The following is a 26,679-nucleotide window of genomic DNA, read 5'->3' on the forward strand; positions in this document are numbered from 1 at the left end:
CTCCCCTCCACCCACCAAATCATAAAGTTCTGATCTTTTCATGGGGCACCGAAGCCCCCAGCTCTGCCAATCCTCTCCTGTCTCTTTTGAGTGCCTGCTGTCTCTGCAGTGAGGAGATGCTCCCTGCATCCATCCCCCTGCTGATGACCCCTTCTTCAGATGTTGATGTAAGTTCTTTGGGACACAAGAAGTGTGTGACTTTTAAAGGAACTGCTAACAGTGAAGCCAAAAGCTGGCCAGTCAGACCTCTGGATTCTTCCTGGCAGAAGAGGCAAGGAGGGTTCACCACTAGGGGAAATGGGTTGAGTGGCAGCATGAGAGTTTTGTGCCTGGGTATTTATATGCAGGGTGGAATATAAATACGAATTTTGGAACAAGCCCCCACCCCAGGCTGTCTGGTGGTTAGAGTAACCCCTCTGTTCACTAAGCCCACTTCTGCTAAGCCAAGCCACATGATCATGTTCCACAAGAGACATTGTGGAGACCCACCTGTGCCACGCCCCTCGGGTTCCACAGCATCACCAGGGTTCAGTTCCTCGATGGCCGGGTCAGCATGCTCTCGGCGGACCACCCTGTGGCAGAAGGGAAGTGTGCCAGTGCAGAGAAGACGCTCTTCCCTCCCACAAAAGGGCCCGTCATGGGAGTCAAGCCTACTACCACTACTCCTGAGTGGGCACCACCCTTTGCCCACACACTCTCTTGCCAAATCCTTATCTTCCCAGAAAGGGGCCCTGCCCACTCGCATAGCAACAGGTTTCCGCACGGACTGCCCAGATTTGCCACATGCTGCTGCTATCACTTTATTAGCCTGAGAAATGTAAGCGGCTCTGTTTAACGAGCCATTGATTGCCTACAATTAATGGGAACCGTGCATAAGTGCTAATTAGTGAAAGCCAGAACCTCCAGGGATGTGGTCTAGGCGGAACAGAACTGCTGTATTAGTAGCGGTGTAGGAAGGAGCTCAGTCACAGCTCTGTCAGCTGACCGGAGGGAGGGCAGAGCAGGATAGAACACGCCCTCCTGTGGGTTACGGCAGTGGGGGAACTAAAAGGCGCTAGATTCTGGGTGCAGAATCCAGCCCTCCCCCCTCCCTCGCCCCATATTCTCAAGTTCTGCATGCAGGACTTCCTAAGGACAGACTCTGGTGCGGGGGTCGCCCTCCCTGCAGTGCCCGGGAGCCTGGTAAGATGGGGAGCCCACTGCCCCAGCCTCTGGTGGCCACGTGGCTCTCACCCACCGGAAGAGGCGGTTGGCGGATGAGCCGCGATAGGCGATGTTGTTGAAGAAGACCTCCAACTCCTGGTCATTGTCAAAGTCAGCAGCGATGACGGTGCGGACGGGTGATGGCATGGACAGTTTGGGCGTGGCAATGTCCTGGGGGAAGGACGGGGGTTAGTGGGGCAGGGCTTGGGCTGGAGCAGGGCCAAGAGGGAGTTCAGGTCTAAGGAGGGGAGGGGTCAGGAGGCATTGTGGCTGGCAGGGCCAGAATACAGGGGAGCTGTGGAGTGGGGAGGGGAGCAGAGCCGGAGGAGCTGGGCACAGCGCAGAGACTGCAGTCTCTTGCAAGGCAGCAGCTGGGGAAGGAACCAAGGAGAGAAAAAGGCTGCCTGGTCGACACGGCAGGAATAAGCAACGGTGCGGAGCCGCGGGTCTAAAAGACGAGGCAACCCTTTAAAAACAAGGAACATCTGGCGGCCCAGCTGGGGGCAAAGGCAGCAGTCTCCTTGGTGATCTGCAGTTCTGCTCTGGCTTTCCAGAATGCGTGTGGGGGGGGGGAATAAAGCACAGAGGGAGCGCCGAGTGGCGGTGGCAGTGGGGATCCCTGCCTGCTCCAGCCCAGCCTTCGCACATTGAGCAGGAAGGGTCTGAAGGGGAAGGGTTCGCATATTCAGCTGAGCGCACTTGGAAGTGTGCCCGCAACTGGGAACTCTCAATTGCACAACGTTCCTGATCCTAAGCGCATCCAGCTGAACACACAAAGACTCCTCCTCCAGAACCTCAGGAGTCAATGCACGAAAGCTGGCAAGTGTTTGTGGAGTGGGGGGGGGTGAGGGGGAGCTAGGAGTGTGGCTGGCCCACATGGCCTTGCACAAAAACACACACCCCACACACTGTATCTTTCCCCAACACCAAGCGTTCACTGAATGCCTGAGTAAGGCTTCTCTGTTCCACTCTTTCTTAGGCACTTCCAAGGACTGGACTCTCCCTCCCTGATCCCACCACTTCCCTGCTCACAGCCCAGGCCTTTCAGCGTTTTGGGACCTCCCTCTTCCACGTGACACTTACTCGGAAGCGCCCACCTGCGCTCATCTGCAGGTAGAGCCGGTGAGGTCCGTTCCAGTTACCGTAGATCAGGTCCACTTTGCCGTCGCGGTTGAAGTCGGCCAGTGCCACGCCCCGACCGTGCTGGTAGGGGTCATCCAGGCCTGTGGGAGGCGGCAGAGGAAGTCAGCAGGGCTGAGAGTGCCCTGAAGGCAAAAGGACGCTGTGGACTCAACTGAGCCTTCCCTTCTGCTGATGCCTGGCTCAGAGGTTGAGCAGCTCAGAGGTTGTCAGGCAGCTCTTGCCCCAAGTGGCTCAAATTCAGCCTGTCAAGGGACAGTGGGGGGCAGACTACAGGGGGCAGAGGATGGCTGGTGGAGCAGGCAGTCCACAGGCAGGGGGCAGGGGACCTCTGCAGATTCCCATGGACACCTAACCCATCCTTCCCGCCTCTCCCCGCAGGTCCCTCTACTCCTATTCTCTTGCTGACAAGGAAGGAGTGTTTCTAAAGGGAATAGGTGTCATCAGCAGCACCACGGTGATGGATGCCACCCTGACACCTCGTTAAACTCCAGTGATCAGCCAGACGCTCAATTACTGGTGGTGGCTGAGCCCTCAGGCACTTGACATCACACACACACCAGCAGGCAAGGAGAGGGGCAGGGAAATGGCAGGACCCCGCCAGGATGAAAGAGGGCCAAGCAGCTGCTCTGGTGAGTTCTGACCCACAGCTAATGGCTTCCGATGACACCCTCACCCTTGCCACTCACTCACCAGCAGAGGGCGCTACGTCTATGAAGGTACCGTCACCCTGGTTCTTGAAGAGGAAGTTGGCTCCGTTCTCGTTGTCGCAAAATATGTCGGAGGCTGCTTCACTCAGGATGGGCCCCACAGCCAAGCCCCGGCCCCCTGGGAAGAGGAACAATGAAAACCAGAAGTTAGCGCAATATGGGCATTACAGGTGGGACAGGTTCCCGTCGAGATGTTTCGAAATCATCAAGCCATCCACTTCTTGGTCCGCTCTCCTGCTCCCTTACACCTCTTTTCACAATTATTGAACTTCACTTGAATGTTGGGGCCCAGTCTTCACCAGAAGTCTTCACCACAATTATTACAAAAATAGTCAGTGGCAGTTCACTGCCATAGAGACTGAGAGCAAGACAAAAATGGCATACAGCTCAGCAACACATCCCAGTTGCCAGGACTGAAGGTGCCTGCCTTCCACTCCTCCTCTCCCAGATGTTTCCTAGGCAGCCTCAAACTGTGTCCGTGTACCTCTGGTCTCTGGTCTGCCCTCCTTATTATCCTGCACATTCTTGGGGAGAAGGGGGGAAGGGAGCTTGTCGCAGCTGGGGAGGGAAACTCCCAGGATGCTTCAGTAGTCTCTTGACCACCCTCCTCTGCTTCAGCCTCAGAGTCTGAACTGCTGCCTGTCACAGGTTCCTCCTGCTCACTAAACCCTGTTGTCCCTTCAGTATCTAGCATCTCCTTCCAATCCCCCCCCCCCGATCTCACCTCAGTGTCCCACCACCAATGTCCTGGCTCTGATCCTTCCCTATCTGGGATTTCCAATGGGGTGGTGGTGGTATCCCAACTGGTGTCTTCCACCACTCTTCACCATCCAGCCAGGACCTGACACCTCCCTATACTGGAGGCTTGGGCTTAGTTGGCCAAACTTGGCTTTTGACTGCTATTTTAGTTTTCCTAATATCCAGGATCTGTGTGTTTCTCCAACAATAGAACATCTGAGGCATTGTGGGAAAACAAAATGGTGGACATATGTGGCTGTTGCTAGAGGAGCTCTGTCACTCTTCGCAATGCCCAGCCACGTATAGGAACATAGGAAGCTACCTTATACTAGGCCAAACCACAGGCCCATCTAGCTCAGTGTTTAGAGTCATAGAATCACAGAATGGTATAGTTGGAAGGGACCACAAGGGTCATCTAGTCAAACCCCCTGCAATGCAATGCCCAACACTGGGTTCAAACCTACAACTCTGAAATTAAGAGTCTCATGCTCTACCAACTGAGTTCAGACAGGAAACTCTTTTCCCTTCCTGAAGATGCTGGGGGCTGAATCTAGAACTTTCTGCATGCAAAAAGCAGAAGCTCTACCATTGAGCGACAGCCTTTCCCCTTATGTTGGGCTAGCTCTTGGGAGAACAATCCTCTGCCCTCATACCTGTGAATTTGTTGACTCCGGCATCTGCCGCCACATCATTCAGTGCCACAATGCCATTCTCCAGGTCGCTGGCAGCTGTGTCCATCTCGATGAGGGCATGGGGCCCAACTCTCATACTGGCATAGTTAGCTATGTAGATGGAGTAGCGGCCAGAGCCCTGTAGGAAGGGATGTGGGGGCAGGTGAGAGGCCTGAGTCTTCACTGGACTGGACCCCTCTCTTCCCAGCACGAGGACAGACGCAGAGGGTGCCACACCCAGGGCCCTGACAGGGATGAGTCTATAAAGGTAAAGCCACTCGCGGGCACCTGAGCAGAAGCGGCGTAGTCTAGCCATGGGCTTCCAAACAGGGGGATGCCATTCTTCATGCTCCCCTGTTTTGCCTCAGACATCTCTTCCAACCACTCCTTGTCCCCCCCCCCATTGTTTCCCTCATGGCACCCTGATTTAGCAATAATCGTTTGAAAATAAGCCACGCAAGGCAGAGGGAGAAGAAAGCGCAGGTGACAGGGGCATAAATCACCTAGACAGGCTGTGTTTATCAGCAGCACGGCACCCGCCTGGCATGGCAGTCCCTGATGGGAGTCCTGACAGCTGTGAGGGAGGGGGAGGAGGAGGCAGAGCTCGGCCTTGAGAAGTTGGGTGGAGAGCAGGCCCCTCTAAGCCCATGTCCTCCCCTCCTCCATACAACTGCACTGGTGCATCTTTGGCTCCCAGCTGGCCCCACCCCCCGTGGGCCTGACCCACAGCCCTGAAATCACAGCCTCAAGCCAACCCACCCCAACCTGTTCCACACACTCACCGTCCTGTCCACGCAGGCCACGGAGCGCCCAGCAAACCAGCTTGCCACACCCCGGTTCACCTCATCACTCAAGATGTCCTCCCAGCGCCCGTTCCGAAACTTGAACAGTTTGTCTGTATAGGTAGCTACACCTGGGAAGGAGAGATAAGGTATCAAGACATTTCAGGGTCTCCTGGCCAGGTGCTGAATCAGCTCTCCCTTTCTCTCCTTTTCTCCCAAGACAGGAAATCAGTCTGGGTTGTGCATGACTTTCTTTGGAGTCCTAACCGTGTAATTATGCTACGGGCCCTCCCTAATTGATGCTCCAGACGATCTGTTTGTTCAGCATTCATCCTGATTTGCTTGCACAAATCTTGCCTGGTTAGACTATGCATTCGTTCTGATTTGTTTATGGGGAGGTTATATGACAACGGGTCCCTTCAGACTGGTGCTTTTTGTGGCTATATTCTGCAAAATGTCACTGATGCAATAATTGCGCATTAGTGGAGGGTTTACACCACCCTCAAATCTACTGCTTTATGAGTTGTTCTGTGATGCCCATGGAGAACATCATCACCATCGAAAGAAGAACTTATGCTTAGTGCAACAAAAAGTGGATAAACACTCACTGACCCCGAACCTCTGTGGTCTGAAAAGTTGCAGGATTTCGGCACTGAGCTACAGAACATGCACTTATTGCAAACAAAGCAGTATGTCTGTCCTGAAACCTTTTCAGGAATGAACAGGCCTGAAACTGGGATCCTATAAAACTGTCCTGACACCATCATGAACACAACTAATGATGAATATTCAAGAGAAGAGACATCTGGAAGGACCCAATGAACATGCATCCTGATTTGCTTCTGGGGTGTTTACATGTCTTCCCATTAATCATTTCTTCATGCCACACTATTTAATGCATTTTGCTGTCACTTTCCAAACTATAAAAAGTCCCCTGCAAGTGGGTTTGTTGAGCTAGGGCAGCAGAGTGCTTTAATCCATTTGAATTGCACAAATCTAAATTGAATTGCTTTTGCAAAATACTGACAGTCTAGAGGCACCCTAAGCCTCCAGCAACTGGAGGTTTGGAGTGCAGAGACTTGCTGCAAGCCTGGCTCTGGACTGCAGCATTACACTCTGCAGGTGTGACACCCATAGATGCAGATCTTTGCAAGTGATGAATGCACCCCTGAATGCTGATCTAGATTGAACCCTCATGGCTGTCCCATTTGGATCGCATTCCCTCTGCCCACAGATGCCCGTTCCTGATCATCCACCTTTTGGGGCTCCCCCTACTCTGCCGACCTCGCCCAATGCCTAATTGCTCTCTGGTACTGCAGGGTTGTGATCAGGACTGCGCGACAATGAATGCAGCAACCCCAGCAAAGCTTAAGGGCTGGTAAGGGAGGCCCAAAAGAATAAACTCATTAAGGTAAAATGTGCCAGAGCAGCGCGGAGCCATGTTCATCATAAAGGGAAAGGGGAAAATCAATGGCAGGCACTGGCCGGGCCCTGATGCCAGGAGTAATGTGAATGGCTGATTTAGGGAGCCTTTGGCAGCTGCAAAGCAGTAATTAGGTGTGTCAGGAAGACTGATAAGTGGAGCCAAGAGCAGGTCGATGCTGCAGGTGAGGGGCCCAGCCCTTCTCAGGAAGGATGCGATGGGGAAGTGGTTGCTTTTCTAGGCAGATTTCCGGAGACCCCAGGCAGTGCTTTGGACCAAAGGAAAAGCGGTGGTGGTGGGAGGGCATTTATTTTTTCCAGATATATTCCAACTAGAAATGGTGTAGACTACAACTCCCATCATCCCTAGCTAACAGGACCAGTGGTCAGGGATGATGGGAATTGTAGTCCCAAAACAGCTGGAGGGCCAAGTTGGGCCACCATTGCCCTAGAGCAAGTCACAGGCTGCCAGATCTGATCAAGCAACATATTTCTAGGATTCGAACATGTGAAGCCATCCAAGCAAAGCGTCTGTTGACTTGGGTGCAATTCCTAACTAGCCCCAAGGAAGGGGCTTGGCCTTGGGACAGAACCAAGAGTGCGTATTTTGAGGCTGGTCACACCTAGGCATTGCAAAAGCACGCCGAACACCACCTCTGCAGGTGGGATCTCTTAGCAGCAGTCTAGGAATTAGGGAACCACCTTCCCAGAAAAGAAAATATTAGACCCTCTACCATTAGGTTGCAGCATTGCCAGTAGGTGGTGGGAAAGAATATGCTTTGGGGTTTCACTACTTTCTCCCTTGCGTAATCCCAATGCTGTCCCAAAGGATGTCTCCTTGCCCAGTGAGATACTTGCCTGTCCCTCAGAGATCCCAGGGCTCCTGGAGCTGCAGTCCCTGCTGGCAACTAGAGATGTGGCAAAGCCCTGAGTCAGCAGCCAAGTCTCTCCTCCCCCCTCTCCCTCCCCCCCCCTCGCCACCCGCTGCTGCCAGAGAATCGACAAAATCACTCAGCTGGGAAATTAACTCCAGCCTTGAAACATCCCACCCTGGTGGCCAGCGAAGGTCAGGGAACTGGAGTCAGTGGCTCGGGGCTGGCAGGTGAAGAGCCCCAAAGCCAATGGTGTGAAGGAGGGGAGCCTGCACTGCCAGGACATCAGCCAAGAAAGGAGAGTGACCACTGGCCATCACCACCACTGCCACATGCCCCTCTGTGGATCACTCCCATTCCCTTTTCATTCTGCTGTTTGTAGGATAAATGCCAGGAACTGTTAATGATAGGATCGTTTGTGAAGAAAACATCATGTTTTCATCATCAGTGAGTGAATGTGGACTGATGGGTGGGCACCACGTGTTTAATGGATATTATGGGATAGGCACGTCACAGCAGAGGTGAATGGAGATGGCTCATGGCAGACAATGGGTAGGTGTGCAAGAACTTAGTAAAAGATGTAAGACTGATCGAGGTGATTCTTGAGAGGCAGGTGGGTCTTGATGGATAGATATCAAGGACGAGGAAGTTCATAGGGCACAGGAGAAGCTGGATATGCTAACTGGGTTGCCGGCAGGCAAATGTCAGGAAGGAACAGCTTTCACACTCACCGGAGAAGGCGTTATTGGTGTTGAGGAAGTAGATCTCCTCCCGCCCGTCCCCATCAATGTCGCATGCTGTTACACCAATCGCATTGCCTTGGCGATCCCGCAGTGCATAATATGGGGAGCTACGTTCATCCACTGCAAGGTTCACCAGCCGGCCCCGCATCTTGTCATACTTCAGCACCAGGTTGGGACCATTGTACCTGAAGGAATGGAGAGCGGGAAATGTGATGTGGGAGGTGCTTCAAGGTAGCAGTGACCCTTCCCACCAGATCTCTTCCACCATTCTCATTTCGTGGGGTTACTGGGAGAGGCAGCAAAGGGCACATCCCAGCACTGCTATTCCTGGGGGAAAGGGAAGGATGTGTCACAAAGAGAGTGGAGCTTGAAGCCAAACATGGAGGAGACTTCAGAATGTCTGTATTTATTCCACTTGTATGCTTCTCCTCCCTGCAGTTCAGGGCAGCAAATGAGGGGACTATCCTATTGAATCCCCACAACAAAAAGAACAGCAAGGCCAAGGTCATAACATGGGTTTCATGGCTGGCTCCGTTTCAGAGCACAGTATCTACTATTACTATAATCCTGCTATAAAACCTGGCACTGTAGATGTTCCAAATCAGGTAGATAGCACTGCAAAAAGGTTTTTAAATTCTTACTTTACTGTAAAGAAAAGAAAAGGGGGAAACCATCAGCACCCATGAACAATAAGAACAAACCAAGAACCCAGAAAAATATGTATGTGAATGAGCTATCATACCTAATTTAAACATATATTACACATTCATATAATTCAGCCATATGCCCAAAAGAATATCCAAGTGAGACAGATGATTGTTTGATACATAATGCTTTAGTTGACATTCCCGCACTGCAGGCAGTTGGACTGCATAACCCCTGGGATCCCCTCCAGCTGAACAATTCTACAGTTCTATGTTCAAATGTGCAAAGGGCAGTAAAATTTTCAGACCACCGTGCGGTAGATGGTGGGTGGTTATTCTTCTAATTGCAGGGTTAAATTATAAGGATTTGGAGGTGGGCTTCTGGCTGTGGGGCACCCATCTCTATGGAAGAAGAGTTCCTTTTTCTAACTCATTTCACTCAAATTGAAGGACTCTGGGATCCAGAAAGGCAGTACTGGGGCTCCCAGGAAATAAAAACCAGCTGGTAAAGCAAGCAAGGGAGGTGCTTATTTGAAAGCATTGAACATCTATCAGAGATCTGATGCCCAGAAGATTCAGGTTGAAATTCCCCTTGTCAGTTTGGGGATCAACACAACCCACCTGGAGCTTGAATGCCAAACTGGCTTATGACATTGGGTTAGTCTGGAAACCCCTGCCAGGCAACAGCTGGCACTTATAGTAAGGGGATGGCACCTGCCCGTCTTCAGGACAGCTACGGCCCAGTGGCACCCTCCCACGCCAAACGTCCAGTTAATCAGCTTCTCAGAACCCTGATAGTCAGATCCAGCATGAGACCCGGATTCTTTTAGACATCCATCCATGCTAACATCACACAATGCGAAGTTGCAGAAACGCCTGAGCAGTTTCATCTGGCAGCTAATGATGTGTGACTCTAATGTGGTTAGCATGGAGTTTGTGAAGGCTGAAAATGCACAGTCTAGAGAGAGAAAATTAATACAGCAGAGGAGAAGGAGGTCAGGTAGGGAGGGAGAAACCTTGAGGACAATGTTACAAAGCCCTGGAGAAAATAACGCTCACCAGCACCCAAGGGGAATCAGGATTGGGGCCTGATAGTGAAGCGCAATCGATAAAAAGAGCCATAGCTGTATTGGAGGCTGAATCCTGAACATCAGAGGTGAACATATCAATATATTGGCCAGATTCACCTGAAAGTGCTAGCGCCTGTGAGACTTGGGAGAAGAAAAAGCTGGCTTTGGGAAATCTACCACACCATCACTGAAGCCATCTCAGAAGGAATGAGTTCCTATAAATGTACACACTTTCCATTTCTTCATTCTCAAACAGAACATGGATTCAGATACTTCCCAATTATTTCAACCAGTACATGATAGCCAGATGATCTGAAACTTTTCTCATATGACTGGCTACACTATTCCCCCTCCTCCCCATCTGTAATCATGAATAGGAAGGAGGCTTTCGTGTGATGAATCCCATGTAAAAGGGTTAACAGCTGCTCTGAGTTCTTCCTTTAAAAAAAAAAAAAAAAATTATTAACCGGCCAATCAAATCAAATTAAATCACATCACATAAATTCCGAATTACAAAGCCGAATTTTAAATTTTGTTGGGGGGACCCATATTTCAAGATCCGAAGGGGGATTCTGATCATCTTCTTGCTACTGCGTTAATGTCCAAATCAGTCCAAATCAATCTAAACAGAGTTCATAATTCTATCCAGTCTTATCTTGCTGTTTCCACAGCACATCTTGTTCATATATTTTCTCTTTTTTCTTTATGATCTCTTCTGATAGTCTCCTTAAGCCGATAAACACCAATAATAATCCTGTGTGAATTTTTCCGTTCTTCCAATCCTCAAATCGAGATGGTTTCCATATATCATCGCCTTCATAGATAACATTGCTCTTTCCATCGTTAATCTCGCAAAACTGTCGCTCTTAAGTCCCACTGAGGAGTTTCACCCACAATATAAAAACAGCTCTATTTCTCTATTTCTCCTCAGACTTAAGTCCTCTGACAGAACTTCCCAATATGGCGACGGCATTTTTAACTGCGTCATTGCAAAGCTCTTATACATTCCACACTCTTCTTAAAACATGCTTTGGTTCGAAAGTTTATCTCCACACAGCCTTAAATCCACAGCTTAAGTCCTTAAAACGACATTTCTGACTCGTGAGGAGAGGGGATTCTTGTTTAATCACATAAGGAAAGAAAGGAAAGTTTTTCCCCCTCCCCCATCAGTCATTTGCCATACCGAGTCTTGGCGTATCTTCTCATGATTTCTCTTGTTCCTCCGATTCGTCTTATTTTATCAGAGATCTCTTCTGTTAGCAGTCTTTACTCCCCCTTCTTCCTTGAGATATGTGCATTCCTTCATCCAAATTGTTTCTTTTGAAGTTCTTGCAGCTAGTGGCGTGGATCAGGGACGGCGTCCAGGAGCACCGGAATCCCCCAGGAGGGCTTTGTGCCTAGTGCCCCCATCCCCACAAATTCGGGGGTGGTGTAGGGCACAGCAGGCAAGGCAGTCCCCCCCACCATCCTGGGGGGGGGTAGGGAGGCTAATTACTCCCATCATAGCCTCCAAATTACCTTGTGTGGGTCGGAGAGATGTTATTGTCAGCCATCTTCCGATGCGCCCCCTAGTGGCCCCCCGCTCTGAGTTCTTCCAAAGTCTTATTTCTATGTGACGTTTTTGTGGTTGGCATAGCCTTTGCCCAATTGGACATGCACCCCACTGAAAAGCACAGTGCTGCCTAGGCTATGGTGAAGGTCTTTCCAGAACGGTGGCAGTCTGTGATCCAGAGCACTCTAGATCTGAGCAGCTAAGAAACTTTATTGGATAAGACAGTTCCGCCCCTCTCTCAGGAGCCAGACACACATTAGTGCAAAAGCAAATTAGAAGTAGCTAGGCATGAGAAAGAACTCAGCCTGCAGATGGTTTTGCATAGTTCTAACTCTAGTCTCTCTTGTTAAGGCAGCACAACACCACTTCTCCTCGATAAAGGCTTTCCCAAGAAAGCTGAGAAAAGTATTTTGCCGCTTAACCAGGTGAACTTGCCAACTCCAGTGCTAAAGTCTTTAAGAGATCCAGGATGGCGAAGCAAGATAAATGCTCTCCCACCTTGTTCCCAAAGCCAGGCAAGTTGGAGCAGAGGGCTGGGCGCTGTTGCTACATACCATTTCATTGCTCTAGGGCCCATAAAACTCATTTGGACATCGGAAAATTAAAGGGAGTACATGAAGCTTAAAATGTAGCTTTTTGATATGTATGAACATGCTCAAAGTCTCCTGGATCTTGTAATAATCTCAGCTAAGTTACTTGTCTATCGGGACGCAGGTGGCGCTGTGGGTTAAAGCCTCAGCGCCTAGGGCTTGCCGATCGAAAGGTCGGCGGTTCGAATCCCTGCGGCAGGGTGCGCTCCCGCTGCTCGGTCCCAGCGCCTGCCAACCTAGCAGTTCGAAAGCACCTCCGGGTGCAAGTAGATAAATAGGGACCGCTTACCAGCGGGAAGGTAAACGGCGTTTCCGTGTGCGGCTCTGGCTCTGGCCAGAGCAGCGATGTCACGCTGGCCACGTGACCCGGAAGTGTCTCTGGACAGCGCTGGCCCCTGGCCTCTTAAGTGAGATGGGCGCACAACCCCAGAGTCTGTCAAGACTGGCCCGTATGGGCAGGGGTACCTTTACCTTTACCTTTTAAGTTACTTGTACCAGATAGGTGCCTGAATTTTGAGAGGATCTCCCCAGGACGCATGCAAGAGGAGTTGCAAAGACGTTCTGTTGCCTTTCCCCTTCCAATTTTTAAAAGTTGTCTAGTGCCTCTTGCACAGATGAGTGAGCACCAGTTCCCAGCTTAGGGCTTTCTGCCTGGGCTGACTCAGCAAGCGCTATACCCTGGCCTCGGATAAACAAGTTACACAAGCAGCAGTCATTGGGTTATGAAATGTCCCGTCTCTGTTTATGGTTATGGCCTGGCACGGGAGGGAAGCAGATAATTGCCTTTCCCCTCCCCCCTTCCACATCTCCCTGGGATGGTTGCAGCCAAACTCCCTGGGAGGGTTTTAATTCCGCCCCCCTTCCCATGTGGCCCACCCACTCCTCATTCTTAGGCCAGGAAAATTTGGAGCACCGCCCTTGTCAAGACTACAGAACACAGATGGGATGGGTCATCCAAACAGGCTCCTTAGCAATGGAGTAGGGGCACAATCCCATTTCAGACCACAGTGAGCACTTACTCTGGGACTGGCAGCAAACCCTTGAGCTAGCAAGTGTCAGTGATCAAAGAGAAGCCAACAGCAGCAAACCTGCTTGTGCCCAGACTTGTCTTCAGGTGATACATTCAGCTCCTTAGCACACCCCCTCCCACTGCTAACATTTTGCATCCAGCCACAACAGCAGCATCTGTGCTATTAAGACTCCAAGTATCAACAATGTGGCCATGGACCATGTGAAAGTGGTATCTGAATTGACATTGCTGAATATGGTCAGCTTGGAGGCAGACACTGCATTGGCAGAGGAAGGAAGATACCTGCAACAGAGATCGCCAGGTCAGCCTGGTCTCACTTCAGCAAGACTCAGCCAGTCTCTGGTATGAGCACATCTTGGACAGCAATAGCTTCTCTGGCATGCGCTGGAGGAGATACTGGGCATGTGAGGGGGTGTTTGCTATAGGATGCTTCTTGGAGTTGCACCAGCACTAATGACAAAAACAGAAGATGAAAGGGGAAATGCTACCATCTGACGGGTGGAGAAATAATGGAATTCCTCCCCAGAGAACACTTAATGCATTGTTGAAGCTCTTCTACATAGATCAGACCTGGATTTGGTATTATTTGATTTCTATTAGCAAGCTGGAGAACCTACTTATTAATCTTGCAGGTGACACAAAACTAGCAAGGTCTGCAAACATTTTAGGGGATAGGAGTCAAATTAAAAATGAATTTGGCAAATCAAAATCCTAGCCACAGGTGAGCTGGGGGAAAAGAAGAAAATAGGAAGCGTTTTGAAGGAAAAAAACCCCAACTGAACTTTAGAAAAACTTGGCTAGGTTGGCAGTAATACTGCTGAGAAGTGTCTGGAGTTATAGCAGATCATAAACTAAATGTGAGCTAGGAGTATGGCCAAAGCAGACAAAATGTTGTTTTGAGGTTGCCTTCTCAGAAGCAGTGTGTCTAAGAAGCAGAACCTACTTGCTCTGTTCAGCACTGTTCAAGCCACCGCTGAAGAAGTAGTGTCTTCTTTTATAAGAACATTGACAAATTGGTGACAGTTCAGGACAGAATGATGGAGATGCCGGGTTTGGAATGCAAGTCCATGAAGAAAGGTCAGTGGGACGATGGGACAAAAAGGATGGATGGATTCAGGTTAAACACAAATACAGGTAAATGAGCAAGTTTGCTGAGCTGATACAGACATTTCCCTTTAATAAAACTTTAAGAAGTTAGATCAGATATAGACCCGCCAGAGATGCTGTAGATCAGGGATGGTGTTTCCACAGCCCCCCAGAAGTCATTGGACTCCCATCATCCCTGATCACCAGCCATGCTGGCTGGGACTGATGGAAGCTGGAGTCTGGAGAGCATCATGTTGGCTATTCCTGCTGTAAAGAAATTGTGCAATCCCAGTAATTCATGATTTAGCAGCACTCACTGGAATCAGAGTTCCTTCAAATTGTTTGTGTCATGAGGACAGCAGTCTTCATAATCATATCCATGTTAATATTAGTAGTAATGGTAGCAGCAGATCTCCACAGCCTAGATTTGTCTCATGAGGTGTGGGGTTTCTGTCTCACAGTGTTAAAAGTATTGTGGCTTGCAGTTCCTCAAAGGCTTCTTTCCTACACGGTTTCCTGACAGTCTAGAACATAGAATCATAGAAACGTAGAGTTGGAAGGGACCACAAGGATCATGTGCAGAGGTCTCCAAGGGACAGTCTAATCAGGGCAATCTGTGTATTGCCTGACACTTCCTTTGCTGAGGACTGCATCTTATTTGGCTAGCAGATTAAGGGGATCCTTGGGATACAGGTGAAATCCTGCTGCTATTGCAGTATGGTTCATGGGGGCGGGGCTGTCCTCTCAAGGATGCCCTCCTGGACCTGCACACATATATGCACACCCAGTCTTTATTATGCTTGCATGGAAACCTCCCTTGATGTCTGCTCCCTCCAAATGCAAAACTGTTGGATCCCTATCAGGACAATGTGGAATGGGCCGGATGGCTGGCTCTTCAAGCAGCTGGCCAAGCTTCAACTCCGCTCCTCATCCCCGCCAATTGGAACTAGGAAGACTGGGGATACGCACAGCTGAATGCCTTGCTCACTGCTGTGCACCTTTGCAAGCCAAGTATGCCAATAATGAGCTGGGGCACTTCCTCGCTCTGCAGCCAATTAACACAATGTCAATTGGTGCACACCGAGGCCTGTCAGCACAGCAAGAGAGAACCTGGAGAGGAAAGGCTTGCCCCTCCCTCCAAGAGAATGCCAGCAGCTGCTCAGTTCAGGTGAGATGCCACTGGCCAGAGTGCCTAGTCACAGCAAGGGAACCTTTGCTTTTCCTTGGGTACAAACCATTTTTTCACATTGCTTTTTCCTGCTGTCAGATACTCAACCTTAAAGACTGGGGAGAGGGTAAGGTAGTCTGGGTTCCAAGTCAAAAGTCCTAACCTAAATGGCTTGGGGCAAGGATACGTGAAGGATCGCCTTGTCTCACATATGCATAGCCAAACACTATCTATGGTCAGTTTCTGAGGCTTCTCTCTGGTACTTCCACTGAATGAAGTTTGGTGGGTAGCAACCAGAGAGCGAGAAATAGTCTTTTTAGTGGGGCATCTTTGTTTTGGAATGCCTTCCCTAAAACCTCTTGCCTCTGCTGTGGTCTTTTTGGTGCCAGATGAACCCCTTTTTATTTTCCTAGGCTTCCCTGTCTTAAAAGTTCTATCTTAAATTTCTTAGCACTTTCAAGATCTTTTCCACTGTTGTTGTTCTCCACTGCTGGTTTTAAATCTGGATTTATTCTGCTGCTAGGTTTAGTCTGTTTTCGGTTTTATGCTTACCTGTTATTATATTTTCACATATTATTGTTTTGTTTTAGTGCAAACCAGCCAAGGGACTTTTGTTACTGAGCAGAACAGAAATACGGTAAGTAAGTAAACAAGTAAGTAAATTACAAGATGGCAGCCACATCATAAAGAATGTGGTGGAAACTCTGGCCTGATAATGCTGATGGGGCGAGGGTAACTTCTGCAGCCAGGAAGTGTGCTGCTAGGCGGATGACCACACTCTGGAAAAGAATGGCTATCCACTTGGAGGAAAGGAGCTGGCTAAGTGTGCATGAAGTCAGCTCATCTGCATAGGCTGTGTCAAAGGCTGCTGACCTTAGAGCTGGGCAAGAGGACATGGCGAAAAGAGAGAGGGCTTGCCTCACCTTTGAGTGGATGACCAGCTCAAGGCACACACCACAGCAGTTCAGCATTAACACAGGTGATATGGGGCGTTGGGTATTAGGGCAAATGGGATATAGCTTTTATTTTTGATGCTCAGTGAATATGGCACCAAACACACACATGAAGGAGGTATAAGGAGGAATGCAAAAAAAGAAGAGGGGCAGACTTTGGGGGCAGGAAAAAGGAACAGAATGAGTGCCTGGAATCCTGAACTCCACATTGCAACATTTTGTTGCATGACTCACTTGTTTGTAATGTTAAAGAACGAGAGCCCAGGATCCTTCTGAATGGAAGGAAGTGCATCTACTTTATATAACGATGCCTGGAAAACAAGTTGGGCCCTGTATCACAAAGTAAAGGAGCCAACCCCTCAGCTAAACTTGTTACTGCAAAAGAAATTGTGCTTCTTTTGTGTTCATGCAGCACAAAGAGAATGAAAGCATTCTGGACTGGGGGAGCTTGGGGTGGAGTGCTCTGTTCCACAGAGGCAAATGCAGAATGTGCTTGCATGGAGCAAGGTGGGGCAAGGAGGCAGGGGACATAGGTGGCCATAAAACACACAATGTGGCTTTGGACAGCTGAGCGCAGCAGCCCAAGAGAAAATTCTGGAACCCTAATATCCCCAAGCCTTTACAAGCCGTGTTATTACTTTGTCTTGCTGCTGTATTAAGGATGGGCAGCACAGAGCAACACCTAAGGAGGAATTCAAGGGTTTCAGCGAGAGACGGAGGCTACGAAGAAATGAGATTTCTTTGGAAAGTGAACTCAGCCGAAGAGGTGAATACGATCCAGGAAACGCCAGACATAAAAGTTATCCGGCAGATATATGCTCCTTCCCCCAGCTCAGTGCAATTCAGAGAATGTTTTATGGGCCGGACAAGTTATACAAGTGGTGGCCAAGTATAAAGGGACAGCCCCCCCCTCCAGTGCCCATCCACCAGGTCATGACTCCCGGGTGGCCAGCTAGCAAGGGGGGCTCTAAGGCAGCTGCAGGCAGAAACAGTTTGTCAGAGAAACGACTTGGGAAGACAGCTGCTAAAGGAAAGCTTTACTGCAGATGCACGTTCAGGCCTCCATCCGTACCTTTGCACTGTTATTACTTCAGGTTTATTTCAGGTGCTACAGCCTGACCCCATCATGTTGAACATCAGAATGAAAGAGCAGAAATATGCACCTTTTTCATCCCTCTAGAACCCGCCCTCCAGCTCATGGACCAAACTTGGCCCATGCCAGGGGTTCAGATTTTGCCTGTGAGGCCGTTTCCGCCAAACCACACACACTTGCCCCCCACTCGATGTCAGTGTGACATCATTGTGGGGCCGTTATAGATACAGTTGCCAATGCACAAATCGGGAGTCTTAAAAGTGGGTCCACAGTTGTACGTTGACAAGGGAAAGCAGGCTTCAGCCAAAGCGAAAGCTGGCTAGAACCAAAATCTGCTGGATGATTGCATAAAGCAGGACTTGGCTCTACCACCCATCAGATGATGCCTGCTGCACTGCATGTCCATGGTGCTTTGAAGTCCCGACTTTAGGACTTCAAAGCTCCTAATCACCTGGTGTCAAATTTGGCCAAAGGAGCCAAAAAGATTTCTCACCCCTGCTCTAGAACAAAGGCAGGCTGCCTTGGGGAGGTTGAGGACACCAAATGACACCAAGCCCACACTTGCCTCCAGCCTAGAATCTCCACAATAACCCAGAAAGACAGGCAATCTCCCCACCCCACTGCCTGACACATGTCAAAGATGCATGTATACCTAGCCTAGACTTGTGAATGTGTATGTGAACCTGCCTAGACCTGCATCATGTCAAAGCTCACCCCAACCATGGCACCCTCTTTCTTGGCAGCCACCTCCATTCTCATACCTCTGACAGCACCCAGCATTATCCATGGTACCCACCCAGCCACGATGATCTCAAAGTCTCCATCCTGGTCCACATCAGTCACGGCCACACCATAATTGAGCTGTGTCGGATTGCTGTCATAGTCAGGTGGGAGGATCTGATCCGTGATGGCTGTGAACATGGGCTCACTTCGCTGAGATCCTTCACCAGGCCAAGCCAGGACCAAGCTCCACAACAATAACAGCCGCCACTTTGACATCTACAAGGAGAGAAGCAGGAGACTGTCAGTCCTGTTGCCCTCGCCCATCTAGCTGCTGGGGAATTCCCCCCCCCCCCCAGGCGTAAATTCTGAGCCATATTTCTGGTCAGTTTTCAATGTGTGTGACTGCTTCCCAAGGGAGATGAGCCTCTCATTTGGATATGGAAGTGAATGAATCCCGCCTTGTTCTAGCCTGGGCTCAGATGGTGTTAGTACTCCAGAAATCCCCCTGGTCTCCATCCATGGCAGACTATGCACCTGCAGAGAATCTGCCTGTTTCAGTGCTACTTACCCTGCAAATAATTGCATTTGGCAGGCGATCTGATGCAGCCTGCCTTATTGTTGGGAGAGAGCCACCCTGCCATTGCAGATCCCAGGCAAACAGCCCCCGTCTTTGGGTTTAGGCCTGGTTGCCTATTGCTCAAGTGCCAGTGATCCTCCGCACTCCCCAATTCAGTGCAAGCAGGAATAAGGAAAAGCAATGAAGTTGTGTTTCTTAATCCTCTGGGCTTGCTGGGGGAGAGCTCTGGAATGTGAAAGCTGTGGCAGCCTTGGGCTGGTGCCGAAAGCAGGAAGTGTTAGGACTACGACTGATGCAAAAAAGAGAGAGAAAAAAGTCTAGGGTGGGGATTTTTTTGACCTAAAGTGAATTCATCTGTCGCACAGATTTCACATTGGGATGCGAAACCAGGCTTGCTCCAGAGTTCCACATCACGGTTGAAGAGAAAACAAACAAAAGCGATAGTGGATTAGACCTCACAGATACTCTGCCCTCTTCAGGACTTTGATAGGAAGAGGGAGATCCTGAGTTAGCCTGTGCCTTCAAGCAGAATGACCCATCTCTACCCTTTGACTGCATCAAAGAGAAACAGAAGATTCTGTTTCTGGACTGGACTGGGCTGGGAGGGAGGGAGGGACGGGAGAGGAGAAGCTATAAACTGAGTGCCAGGCAGGAACAGTACTTGTGTGCTTATCTTCAATCTGGAGTTCTGTCACTTCTATGGGAAGATGTATATATGCACAGCCTTCTTGCTAGCCAGACGTTTGCTGGTGACCGTGAAATTAAATTAGCACTCATAGAGAATTAACACACTGTATGATACATGAGCAAAATAAGACAGAAATTTTCAATTGCTACAAAAGTGGAAAGGCCTTCAGTACCCCCAGACTCCCAGTGGGACACTACAAACATTTCTCATAATGGAAAAGGCCTTACAGGGATCTAAGTTCATTAAAGCCATAAGCATAAATGGTCTTCCTAAATCAGATCAAGGGTTCACCTAATTCAGGTCTCTTTCCAGCCAGGGTCATGAAACACTCACAAGCAGGTTAATCCCTCCAACAGCCAGCCAGAAGTATACTGCCCTTAATCAAGGAGGCTCAATTTGGAGTGTCAAGGTGAGCCAGTGTGGCTCAGTGGCTAGTGGGTTGGACTAAGACTGGGGCCCCGTTAAGCTCACTGGGTGACCTCGGGCCAGCTACTCTCAGCCTAACCTACCTCGCAGGGTTGTTCTGAGGCTTAAATGGGGAAAGGTGGGATACATATGCAAGCAAGCAAGCAAGCAACAAACTATACTATTCCATTTCACCACATCTGTAGTAGTAGTAATAATAATAATAATAATAATAATAATAATAATAATAATAATATACCCCACCCATCTGGATTGAATCTAAAGCTGGTCTTGGACTCTCCTATTAGTTATAAGAAGTATATAAATACAGTGAAGGAAAAGGCACCTTTCACTGTGTACAGGATGGGCACACCAGTACAAGTACACACCAGGGGATATAAACAACATCCAAAGATGTGTGCAAGGACTTGGTGAGATCACACTTATATTCTAGAAGAATCCCTGCCCCCTGCCTACACCTGTACAATAATTAAGGACTCATAGCATCATAAAGCTGGAAGGTATTAAGAAGCATCTAGCCTGCTCCTTAAGGCAGGGTCTTCTCAACATTAAGCCACATTCAGAGTGTTTATTGGCTCTTCCTACAGAATAATCCATCAGATGTGTGAGAGCAGAGACAGTGTCCTGCACCAGAGGACACTTTCCCAGTTCAAGGGGCTGTTTAGCAGGCGCCTCAGATCAGAACCACCCTTCTGCACTTGAGGGTGCATTTTCATAATTAATGGAGCTAGTCCTTAAAACAAGTTAAAGCCACCCCTTTCCAAATCTGTACATGCAATCAGGGTAGCCAGGAGCTTGGCAGGGGAGGCACTTTCTCATTCTGTCATTGTGTGCATATGGAAACTTGACAACTTACGCTAATAAGCAGCTTCTTCTTTTTCTGGGGCTGCCAGCTTGGAGCATTCTTATAAATGCAGCCAATGGCTAGGATCAATACTGTCTTTAAAGCCTCTCGGGGATACTTTATCCACCCTGATTGTGTGCACAAAAGGGTGGTCAAAGTGCAAAGCAAAACATGTAGTATGTCTTATGATCATTCCTATGGAGAACACCTGGTTAGCTCCACTATTAGCCACTCGGCGCTCCCCCATTCCCCTGTGGCAGTACCTGGCTGCGTTGTAGACTCCAGCATGCAGATCTGCTGTTCACTTCCCCATACCCACCTCTGAGTTGTGGCTTGGCTACGCAAGTGTTTCTGCATGTTTTCAACCTTCTGCAGCAATTTCCCTGCTTGGACCCATGATACAAGGGTGGGCTAGAATCCTTAGAAGCATCCAATTCACCTTAGGCCAGCAGCAGCATATAGTACCAGAACCAGACACATCCCAAATCCATTCAGCTCTTGGTCCAGAGCCAGCTAGATCCTGCTAGCTCCAAAACCTAGCCTCACTCACCATATGCTCAGTGTTATTTCCTGAAGGAGGAATAAGTGGTGCTTACATGGTCATTGCCTTTTATATAATAATGTTTAGAGCAGTGGGATTCATGGTGTGGCTGGCAATATTGCCATACAAGTAGCCAGAAGGCTATCTAATAAATACCCCACTGGTTTAAAAGTCTGTCTCAGATCAAACTTCAATGGGTGCCTGATATATGAGAGAGTAAGAGAATTCTGCTCACAGTCATGGTGCAACATGATAGGAGCCAACACGTGCAGTCCTGTTATTCAGATAGGATCTTGCCTCTATCCACTCACCATGGAAATAGTCTGAAGAGCGCCGTAGATTCCTCCAGACATGGGGATTAGGCAGGAGCTTATGGAGAGTAGGGTACATCTCCCATGTGTTAGGTCACAGCAAGCAATATATCACACAAAGCTGGCAGTCTGGGTGCTAGCAACACCCTCCCAGTTCAAGCCCAGATTAACTTGTTGTCAAATTAGAACAGGATGGTAACAGGTACCTGGTGACAAAGATGGTGTGTTCTACCATCGGGCTCCCAGCATTTGGTTTGGGCTAATTAAACCCATACATCAGCAAACTCCAGATAGATCATTAGGGAAATGGCTATTAATTAAGTTGCCTTCCTCTACACACAGAGAAAGTGTTTATACCTGTGCACAAGGCAGTCAAGCAGACAGTCACACACTTGATCTTTGTAACCCTTCTTCCTCCTCCCGAGGGCTCTCAACTTTCCCACTGGAGCTTGGACAACCTGGTCTCTAAAAGCATAATGTCACAACATAGTTGCTTAACAAATTAGAGTCCCTTACATTGATGGTATTCCATACAGAAATGTGGAGTGGGGGAGGCAACTGTTTACATGAGGAATGAGCCTTCTGGATGTTGTTGGGACTCCCAATCAGCATTGGCCAGTGGTCACGAGGGTAAGTTGCAGCTCAACAACACCTGGAGGACCACAAATTCCCCAACCCAGTTGTAGATCATGGAACATAGGAACACAGAAAGCTGCCTTATACTCAGCCAGATCACTGGTCCATCTGGCTTCATGTTGGTACCTATCATCTACCCTGAATGTAAGGTGCTCTCCAGAATTTCAGACAGGACTCTCTCTCAGCTCTATCTGGAGATGTCATGAATTGAACCTAGGATTTTCTGCATGCAAAGCAGATTCTCCGTCACTGAACTACAGCCCTGGAAGTCTCTACTCCCCAGCCCAACAACTTTGTATTCACACTAGCAAACCACAACTTCCCAGGACACGCACACAGCAAAGAAAACTCCCAGAGGCACAATGACCACACATTCCCCAGAGATTCCTATATGAAAGTCTTTACCAGGCATGAATTGTGTGATGAGAGAAGATTTTGTCTGATCCCTTCACTTGATTAACTGATTAACACCTTCTTCCTGGAGCCTGGAGAGCATCCAAAAAGGAACTGAATTGGCGGCGGGAGACAAAAATGAATGATCTAGTCCCAGAGCGGCTGATGGCTGCTTCTATTCTCAGGATGCTAGTCTCTGGTTTTGGATGCAGCAAGAGTCCAGCCCCACCAAGTGTGATGTGCCCATGGCATTAAATGTAGGATGGTGCAGGGAAAGGCAGCAGAATACTACATGAGTATCAGGCACCTGAGCAGGAAAAAGGGACCCTCCCAAAGACCAGGGAGACAGTCTTCACTCTGAACAAGGAAGGAAACTGTGCACAAGCAAAGAAGGAGAGCCGGGCCTTTGCCTGCTCATTGCTGGGTTGTTTAATAATCCCTTCCCTTGTCTCTTATGGGCAGCTCTGGGAATGGAGACAGTAGAGACTAGGTAAGAAGGCATACATCCAGTCTGTCCTTGGACCAAGCTTGGGCTCAGAACTGGGGTCAGGCATCTTGGCAGTCGCCTGCTAGGGGGATCCACGGTATAGATTTGCTTTTAGAGATGCCCTTGGCAGCTGGGAAAGGGAAAAAAAGCAGTTGGTCGCCATCTTGTTCCGAATGTGGACATTGATGGAAGTCCTCTCCATGACTTTGTGCCCTGCACACCACCATTTTCTGTCCCACTAAACAGGCCAGCTCTTGAGTAAAGGATGCAATGTGTACAAGAATGCCCACTCAGTGCCCGCACTGCAGTAAATTTGCCCTGGACAGCTTGCTGTGGTCATAGACAGATCCCCTTTCTCTGCATTCTGTGTTGCCTGCCCAACTCTGACGTTAAGGCGGTGATATGGCACCAAGGAAGTGAAAAGTTTCTCAAATGGGCAGTGCTGGTTCTCCACCGGGCAAAGGAGAAAGCACCTCTCTGGCCATGGAAGCAGCTGTGCAGTTCCATGTCTTGCTTGCTCCTACAGGGTGTGGTTGATTACACTGCAATTTGCACCCATTTACACAAATGGACGGAGATACACTTAACTCAGTAGACCCTGCCCCAAGGAGCAGATGGCACTAGAGGCTTACAGGAAGGTAGCTGGTCCTGCTAGTGACACAGCAGGGCCTCTGCATGCTGGGGGCAGACAGCGGGATCTGCATGACATGCTAGCATGGGCATTTGATAATTCCCAAGTGAAGGCACTGCTTTATTTCCTATCATGGAGAGAGAGGGAGCTGTGTCCCATTCGCTCCAAGGCGACAAGGCCAAGACAGGTTCTTTGGCGAATCCTGGACATCCAGAGAGAGGATGCAACAGAAGCAAAAATTTAATTGTATTGTTGCTCTGCACCAGCAAGCAGCTGCCGTTGTACCCAGTTCCTGCTATTTATCCTAAATGACTTCATAGCCCCCGTGGCACCGCCATCTCTGTTATAAAGCACGGCCCTCCAGCAACCTCGCAGTGAGATAACATTGCCTGCGCTACTGTGGACTAGTGACATCACTAGCTCACAATGTCATTATCCAAATGCATTCCCACATTTTCCTCGGTGACATCACAACTGAACAGCCAATCAATTGTGGTAGCATCAAAATAGCCTGGAAACATCACGAGACACCTCCTCTGTCTCCCCCCCCCCCACTGGCCCAAGCCACCATATTATCTTCCAAAGTGCTACTAGTTCAAGCAATCTGAGCACAAACAAATCCAGCAAGACTAATGTGTGGCATCATCACCACATTAGGGTTCAGGTCCTGCTCAAGTCTTTCAGGGCTGCTTTTCCTTCAAATTCTATTTTTCTGGAACCGCTGCTGAGAACAAGAAGAAAAATGTCCCTGTCCTGGGCTGCACTGCTGTCTTCCTTGAGCCCACTAAATACCAGCCCACAACCTGCATTAATGCTGCAGGAGACCTTCCCTGCAAAAGCGACAGGGATCACCCCCCAGGGTGTTCGGGAAGCAGCCAGAGATACCTCTCCCCGCCTCCCACCTAGTGCCTAGGGAGTTGTTCTTCCGAGTTGTCCCCCTTCTTTCCCCTGTGCCACACTGCAGGGTGGCCTGCCTGCCCCAAGCTGGGGCACAGCCAGCAGCTGCCGCCGGTGCAGTGTGGAGACAAAAGCAGTCACCTTAGCAGCAAGCAGACCTTGGCACCCTTGGGATGCTGTCGGGGGGCGCGGCGACCAGAGAGGCAAAGTCCTTCCTCAGGCAAGAGCTGAAGCTGACCTGAACGGGAAGAAGGGTGCCCCCACCCCACTTTAGTCCTCCTCAAAGCCAGAACCTCTTCCCTTAGTTAGACCCCACCTCTCTGGGCCACCCCTTCCACTCCACTTCCACAGCTGCCCGGGCTCCCATGGCTCTCCTCCGAGTCCCACCCTCAGCCCCCATTTCCGCCCGCCCGGCTCGCTGGCGCCGCTTGGCGTCCGGGGAAGCAGGGCGCAAGCGTGCGCGCCCTGTGCGCCCTTCCCGCCTCTCCGGCTCACTCGCAAGCGCCCAACTTTTCTTCTCCGGCTCTTTGGGAAACTTCGCCCCGTCGGCCGGGTCGCGGCCAGCTCTACTCACCGGGCCGGCGGCGGGGGCCCGTGGCAGGGCCATGCCGCCCAGCTGGCCACGGAGCATCCCGGGCGGGCTGCCCCAATGTCCGCAGCTGGTGCTGCCTGCCTGCCCGCTCGCTCGCTCGCTCGCTGGCGCCTCCGCTGCCGCTGCTGCTGCTGCTGCTGGCGCGTCTCCCTGGCTCCCGGCGTGGAGCTCCTCCGCCCCTTCTCGCGCTTGGGCAAGTCCAGCGGAGCGCGAGCGCCTCTTTATGTAAAGCCTTGTGCCCGGCAGGCGGCCAATCAGTGCGGCCCGAGCGGAGCCGGGCACCCAATGGCGACGCCGGGAGGTTGGGCCGCCTGGCACTGATTTACTACCTGGAATTGCAGGGGAAGCGCGGCCAGGCAGCGCCGATCAATACGGAGCCAAACTGTGACGGGCGGGGAGGATGTTGGGGGGCGGAGGTCTGGGGTGTGTGGAGGGCGAGGCGGGAGGAGGGGGGGTGCAGCCTCTTTCAAGAGCACAGCTGGTAACCTTCGCGAGGGAGCGGGGCTTGCCGGATCCGGGTGGCAAGAGCTGGAATCGAGCCCAGCAGCCCCGACGACGCGCACCCGTAGATGGGCTCCCGGGGAGACCCCGAGGCAAGCGGAGGGCAGGGAGATGTTCCGCCCCCTCCCACCAAACCTCCCACCGACTCCACCTCCAGTTCGCCCGCCTCCCCGAAGCTGATCTTGGCCGGCAGGATGCGTATACAGTACAGTATATATATATACTGCCGTGTGACACGCTCCATACTGTTCCTTTCCGGTGAAGATAGGAGCGGCAGCGGCGGCTTTGCCTAGGGAAGCAAAGGACTGGAGCTGCAGGAGATCATCCTAGGGATACTAGGAGATATTGGGGGGGGGGGCGGGGGGAACCGGGCTGAACACCTGAGCTGTAGCCTTGGGAAATGTGGCATTCGCTTCTCATCCGGGCAGCAACACCCCTTTCCATTGCACTCTCTTCTGCCTAATAACACCCACCACACCATCCTGTGCTGCCATCCTTTTCTCTTAGGCTCTTGCACACACACCCTGCCGCTTTTCCTCCTTCACCCGATGTGGTTCTGTGCCGTACCAACGCCTCGTGCGACTCCTCCGTTTACCTATAAGCTCTTGTCTGCCTAGTGATGAGCCTCCTCTCTTAAGCCTTCCAACTTTGGTTGAAGATGTGGACAGCAGATACGCCCCCAGCTGCCACTAACTAAACGTGGGGGTGGGGTGGGAGAGACGAGCAAAAGCCCAAGAGGAGCCGGATCCTCTCCAGCATCCTGTTCTCACAACGGCCAAGCAGATGCGAGCATGGCAGGAGCGCAAGCAGGCAAGCGAGCGCGGTTTGTGCTCCCCGGCAACTGGTGCTGTACCAGTGCATCTCTGGTGCATCCCGTGTCGGATGCTGGAGGTGGCATCGGGCAAGCGAGGACAGGGTCGTGGCAACATCCGGTCCCTTCCAAAGCTCATTCACACTTCCGCTAG

At 50.4% G+C, this 26,679-nt stretch overlaps 1 protein-coding gene across 3 annotated transcripts in view; it reads right to left on the reverse strand.

Moving 5' to 3' along the window:
• Positions 1 to 25,689, reverse strand: part of CRTAC1 (cartilage acidic protein 1) — a 38,029-nt gene extending 12,340 nt beyond the window's left edge. The window contains exons 1-9 of one of the 3 annotated variants that reach the window (XM_079976595.1): positions 25,543 to 25,689; positions 18,264 to 18,466; positions 8,270 to 8,466; positions 5,245 to 5,375; positions 4,445 to 4,601; positions 3,037 to 3,171; positions 2,287 to 2,426; positions 1,238 to 1,374; positions 490 to 572 (exon numbers count right to left, since the gene is read on the reverse strand). In XM_079976595.1, the coding sequence (XP_079832721.1) occupies positions 490 to 572; positions 1,238 to 1,374; positions 2,287 to 2,426; positions 3,037 to 3,171; positions 4,445 to 4,601; positions 5,245 to 5,375; positions 8,270 to 8,466; positions 18,264 to 18,466 (1,183 nt within the window). In that variant the 5' untranslated portion in view covers positions 25,543 to 25,689. Of the gene's footprint in view, positions 1 to 489; positions 573 to 1,237; positions 1,375 to 2,286; positions 2,427 to 3,036; positions 3,172 to 4,444; positions 4,602 to 5,244; positions 5,376 to 8,269; positions 8,467 to 18,263; positions 18,467 to 24,779; positions 24,800 to 25,195; positions 25,350 to 25,542 lie in introns of those variants that run through there. The other 2 variants (XM_079976593.1, XM_079976594.1) reach the window with 2 other exon arrangements.
• Between the last annotated feature and the right edge of the window lie 990 nt (positions 25,690 to 26,679).

The sequence above is a fragment of the Podarcis cretensis genome (assembly GCF_951804945.1).
Source record: "Podarcis cretensis genome assembly, chromosome: 5".
Classification (NCBI taxonomy): Eukaryota; Metazoa; Chordata; class Lepidosauria; order Squamata; family Lacertidae; genus Podarcis; species Podarcis cretensis.